This window comes from Lottia gigantea (genome assembly GCF_000327385.1).
Source record: "Lottia gigantea unplaced genomic scaffold LOTGIsca_11, whole genome shotgun sequence".
NCBI classification, from domain to species: domain Eukaryota; kingdom Metazoa; phylum Mollusca; class Gastropoda; family Lottiidae; genus Lottia; species Lottia gigantea.
Genome location: NW_008707001.1, coordinates 3,562,630 through 3,566,664, shown reverse-complemented (window position 1 = coordinate 3,566,664; position 4,035 = coordinate 3,562,630). Strand labels below are relative to the sequence as shown.

At 34.3% G+C, this 4,035-nt stretch overlaps 1 protein-coding gene across 1 annotated transcript in view; it reads left to right on the top strand.

The window, feature by feature from the left end:
* The window catches only part of LOTGIDRAFT_156605 (hypothetical protein), a gene marked incomplete at both ends in the record, with an annotated part of 12,023 nt that extends 8,726 nt beyond the window's left edge, over positions 1–3,297 (top strand). The window contains 7 exons of the mRNA XM_009047236.1: positions 93–208; positions 815–882; positions 1,177–1,263; positions 1,494–1,696; positions 2,356–2,456; positions 2,784–2,902; positions 3,190–3,297. Coding sequence (XP_009045484.1) covers positions 93–208; positions 815–882; positions 1,177–1,263; positions 1,494–1,696; positions 2,356–2,456; positions 2,784–2,902; positions 3,190–3,297 — 802 coding nt within the window. The remainder of the gene's footprint in view (positions 1–92; positions 209–814; positions 883–1,176; positions 1,264–1,493; positions 1,697–2,355; positions 2,457–2,783; positions 2,903–3,189) is intronic.
* Between the last annotated feature and the right edge of the window lie 738 nt (positions 3,298–4,035).

Sequence of the window (4,035 nt, the reverse complement as noted above, 5' to 3'; positions counted from 1 at the left end):
GAGGGGGGGGGGGGGGGTGTTCAAGAGAGAGCCCAAGATCACAATTGATAAAAAATCGCTTTAAACTGAAAATTCTATATTTACATTCTTAGCTCTATATCATCTGGACTGAATGCTCTAGCTGCAGTATTCCTACAGGATATTTTACGACCATATTTTCTACCTGATATACGAGAACACAGAGCTACTTTCTTATCTAAAGTTACAGGTAAGACTGGAAGAAAGTACTACAATTCTGGGACACATGATACCATTAGAGTTTGTAAAATCGACACCCCTGTCAGAGAATCCAAAAAGCTAATTGGGTACATAGTTTTGTCTGGTTTATCAGAATTGCATTTAAAAATACGAACAATGTACATACCTATGTAGATTTAATCAATAAGTAGTTTATTAATACGTTGTATATAAGAAGATTAAAAGTCTTGCGTGGATTCTGCAACAAGTGATGACAATCACTGTCGTTAATAATGCTGAGGACTTAGCGAACAAACCGCCACATTAATTGCTACAATGAAGCATAAATCGGATAATTTTTGTTTCTCAGCTTCAGAATGTTGACGATGACTGGCTGATTCCATCATTACCTGGTTTTAAAAAATAGATTATCTTTTAAGCCAATAATTCATACTTGTTTTACAGTAACAGTTATCAGAATAATATATAAATCATATTGCCTTGAGAGCTTTAAGCTAATATTTAAAAAGTAACATAGGGATATAGTACATCTGCAGCTTTTGATAGTCACAGACCTTTTGATAGTCACAGACCTTTCGATGTCTAAGGCGTATTAGTGATATTATTATCTTTTCAGCATTTGTATTTGGTGTGATATGTCTTGGTTTAACTTGGGTTGCTTCACAAATGGGTGGCATTTTACAAGTAAGTAGCTTGGTTCAAGAATTATAACATGGGCAATACAAGGCACAGGCATCCGTGGCCATGTAGGCATAACTTTCAGTGAGTGTTGTGTATTAACAATTTAGCATTTCAAGGGAAACAACTTGTGCTTATATTTATCATGTTTTTCTTCAAAAGTAGATCATTATAAACACTTTATTTGAAATGACATTACCATATACACTCTGTCCTTAGTTAATAATAATGTGATGTCGACCATATAACTTTTTGAAACAATTATTATGGAGGAATACTCATTAAATTGATTCATTACAGGCGGCTTTGTCGTTATTTGGAATGCTTGGTGCTCCCATGATGGGTCTATTTACATTAGGAATGCTGTTTCCATGGGCCAATACAAAGGTAGGCATATATTTGTAGCTTTCTAATGTAGAAATTTACACTGGCCTGGCTCTGTTCCCGTTTCAATATTTTTATGATTTAAGTTCTTAATTCTATGGCCGTTTCTCGGTCCCTCCAACGCTGCCATTGGCGTCGTTGGCAATGTTTCCCAACCATTATATCTTAGCTGTTGGTTTATCACATAAACCAACCATATTCCTGGTTACTGTAGTAAGTACCTCTTCTTGCAGGGAGCAATATCAGGATTCTTCTGCAGTATTATCATGATGTTATGGATTGGATTCGGCTCGTTCTTCGCCAAACTACCATCTGCAAAAGCCCCTATTAGCGTTGATGGATGTAACTGGACCTTACTTCAAGATAATATGACAACGTACAACCAAATATCCTCACAAATTATCATCAATACAACAATAACCTCAGAGGTCGAAGAGTAAGTTTTATTATGTACCGTGGGAGCTGTTTATAGAAAGGAAGCCGCCTCGACGAACCCAATCACCGAAGCATCAATTGCTACACTGGGTTTATCCCGACAATTTAGATATCGCATTACCGGTAACTGCAACAAACTAGTAATCAGAATAATCTTATGAAGCCACTATGCATCTTGTAACCACAAATTCTTGTAAAATTACCTTCCTCGTCGGTTATATTTGATGCATCTTTAACGCACCTCATTAGAGTTGCTTCCCTTCACGATTAAGAAATTATTTGGTAATTATGCTTATTTGAATGTGACAATTTTTATGGAAAATATAAATATTAGGTCTAATATTTTATATTGTATATCCAATCGCGTGCAGTGGTAATTACTTGGATAACCTTCAATAAATTTCGATATTTCTAATATTTACAAGAGTTACTTCCCCTAATTAATTGTAACTTGTGTTGTTTTTACTCTTGAAATTATCCTTTCAGTTCAAATTAAGACATCGTCGAATTTTTTGCAATTAGTTCTATAAAACGTACTGCTTGACTAGTATTTGATATTTACTTGGCTAAGGTCTATCAATCAGCTAAAAATTCATCTCGTAATAGAAAGGTTACTTATTTTGGAATAATCTATACATTAAGCCTCGTCTTGTATTTCAGTTCAGCATTAACGCCTCTGTATAGAGTTTCCTATCTCTGGTACAGTTGTATAGCAGTATTAATAGTTTTAGTTGTTGGTCTTCCTGTTAGCTTCCTTACAGGTGAGCAATGTTAAACTAGTTGATTTATACAATTATAGTATAAGTATAGTTATGGCATTTGTGTGTAAACAATAGGCTAGGCTACTGGCAGTTGGAGGTGTGTATTTTTTAATTCGGCTGTAGAGTTAAGCTGAAATTTAGATATGTTAATGCGCATTGTTGGTTGGTAGATGACAAGTTATCGTACGCTTCCAGCAGAAGTTGATATCACAGCTTAGTTGTTGGTAATCGTGGTTGTAGGTGGATCTGGAATCGTGGTAGTTTGTAGTTGGATTTGGATTATGTGAATCTGCAATTCTTTTACAAGCATACCTTTATACCTTTCAGGTGCTGATAATCCACGTGAAGTCAACCCCAAATTAATTTGTCCAATATTTGATGTTATGTTACCATGTTTACCACATAAAATACGTCATTTTCTTTATTTTGGTGTCAAACATGAAGAGGTTAGTTTTTTTAATTGAATTTGTCCTTAATAATATACGGCGGATGGATTTCCAAATTGCCAAAAGGAAAAGATGAAACAAAGAAACAAACAACTTAGGTACACGAAGAAAGAAACCCAAAATCCAAACAACATAATGGCAAAACATTGGTAGCAGCTAAAGAGCTTTTCAAATGAAAATTATCAATTATCGTAAGTGAGTGAATAATGAAAAATTGTATCAGAAGAGTAAACATCCACATATACATTAATATATATAATAACTTAATTCGTTTTCAATATTTACAGTGTAGAAGAAAAATAAAAGCTGAAGAAGAAAGAGCGAAACAAGAACTTCAACAAAATAAAGACACACTTTTAGATACATTATATCTAGATAAAGAAATAAAACCATAGCAATTTCACATCTATTCTACCGGAACTGTACTCTTTTACATGAATATTCCATCCTCACAATGTCAAGCTATTTAGAATGTTCGTAAGTTCGTACTAGCTTGACATTGTGAAGACGGAATATGTAAACGTATAAACTATAATGTCATTTCTATACGTTAACCCGGGCGATGACTGATAATTTCAGTGGCGGTATAGTAATAAAGAGTCATAATACACATGTATATAATGTGTTGATCCGAGGGCAGGGGGTAGTGGTCCCTTTGAGAAGTAGTGTATTTAGCGAATGGACATTTGGGCCAAGTCTACCCCCCTCCACCCTCAGGTCTGTGAAAGGTCTTATTTTGAAGTCAAAAGCCCTCCCCGTGGAAAATTGTCTAATCTAGGAAAGCAAAGAATACATCTAACACGATTTTGGAAGTGAAAGTAGAATATATTTTTCATTTTTATGACCTTCATTCTTAATACGTCACTGGGCTCAGTATATCTGTAGGTTTCGGACTATATATGAAATGAATTGACCAACCAAAGGTAACTTGGTGTTAGTATTTCAAAATAACAAGCTACAGTTTAATAAAACAAAACATGTTCTATTTTATAACATAATAACATTATTCTAGTATTGACGTGAAGTGAGAATATATTTCCCATAAAAAGGCCATTAGTACATTGAATTATTTAAATAGACCAAAACAGGAAATATCGTAGACTTTCTACTTTTACTTTCTATTTCAAGTTAAA